Source organism: Anneissia japonica, unplaced genomic scaffold (assembly GCF_011630105.1).
Source record: "Anneissia japonica isolate Jap-2015-1 unplaced genomic scaffold, ASM1163010v1 scaffold192932_len884_cov106, whole genome shotgun sequence".
Classification (NCBI taxonomy): Eukaryota; Metazoa; Echinodermata; class Crinoidea; order Comatulida; family Comatulidae; genus Anneissia; species Anneissia japonica.
The window spans coordinates 1-884 of NW_022710109.1; the positions used below are offsets into that span (position 1 = coordinate 1).

Sequence of the window (884 nt, forward strand, 5' to 3'; positions counted from 1 at the left end):
TTTGCCTGTCTGCCGAGGAAGGCGCATATCGACTCGCAAACCTGGACGTCGAAAGGTCGCTCGTCGTTATTCAACATAAGAGCATTGTGGAGACCAGTCAGATTCAAAGCGATTGGGGAGATTTCCTTGTTGGGATACACGCACAGCGTCAGCTTGTCCATTACCCTCGGCGCGGTGTCCGAGCTCTCGACGCTGGACCTGTGTACGGCGATCAGGCACAGTTCGGTGACCTTGGGTCTGTCTTCGGCGTGCAGAGCCGATGTTTCCAGATCGAAGAAAACGAAGGACTTGATGATCGGATGCGACGGTTGTACGTGACCGAGCATCATTTCTTTCTTGAAGGCAACGTTGAATCTAAAACAAAGATAAGAATAATTTTTTTAAAAAATCAAATAACCTTTCTTGATGTCAAACAAATTAAAATTAATGCAATATGTTTATAATTAAAGGTGGCTGACCTTACTGTTGGTGGTCTTAACGAAAAATATTAAGCATTACGTTTATTCCAAAGCAGAGTCAATGTATATATTTCTATGGACTAATAAATAATATAAAAAAAACATTTCATCTCAGATAACATAATAATTTGGTTCAGTATTTTAATTTGTTTGAACCATTAAGATATTGATTGGATCTATTGCACTGAACAACATAAATTAATATAATATTTACCTTAAAATTCTCTGTTAAGTTTTGTGTGTGCATGAAGTGTCTGCAAAAATAGAAATGGGTTTTTCCAGGTTAGTCATGTGACCTTATAGGCTGGTTTCTTTGTGAGTGCAATCAAGCGTGACATGATGAAATCAGTCATGCAGTGAATTAGAACTGCTGTAAAGTTCAGGTACTGTAGCGTATTCATTGTTCTAGTTGATATTAATCCAAGT

General features: G+C 38.5%; 1 protein-coding gene across 1 annotated transcript; it reads right to left on the minus strand.

Annotated features, from left to right (window-relative positions):
* Positions 1-15: 15 nt before the first annotated feature.
* LOC117106962 lies at positions 16-720 on the minus strand. Its single transcript, XM_033248479.1, has 2 exons — positions 673-720; positions 16-354 (listed from the first exon to the last, which is right to left on the minus strand). The coding sequence occupies exons 1-2, from the start codon at positions 703-705 to the stop codon at positions 67-69; spliced, it is 321 nt and encodes a 106-aa protein (XP_033104370.1). The 5' UTR covers positions 706-720; the 3' UTR covers positions 16-66.
* Positions 721-884: the final 164 nt, after the last annotated feature.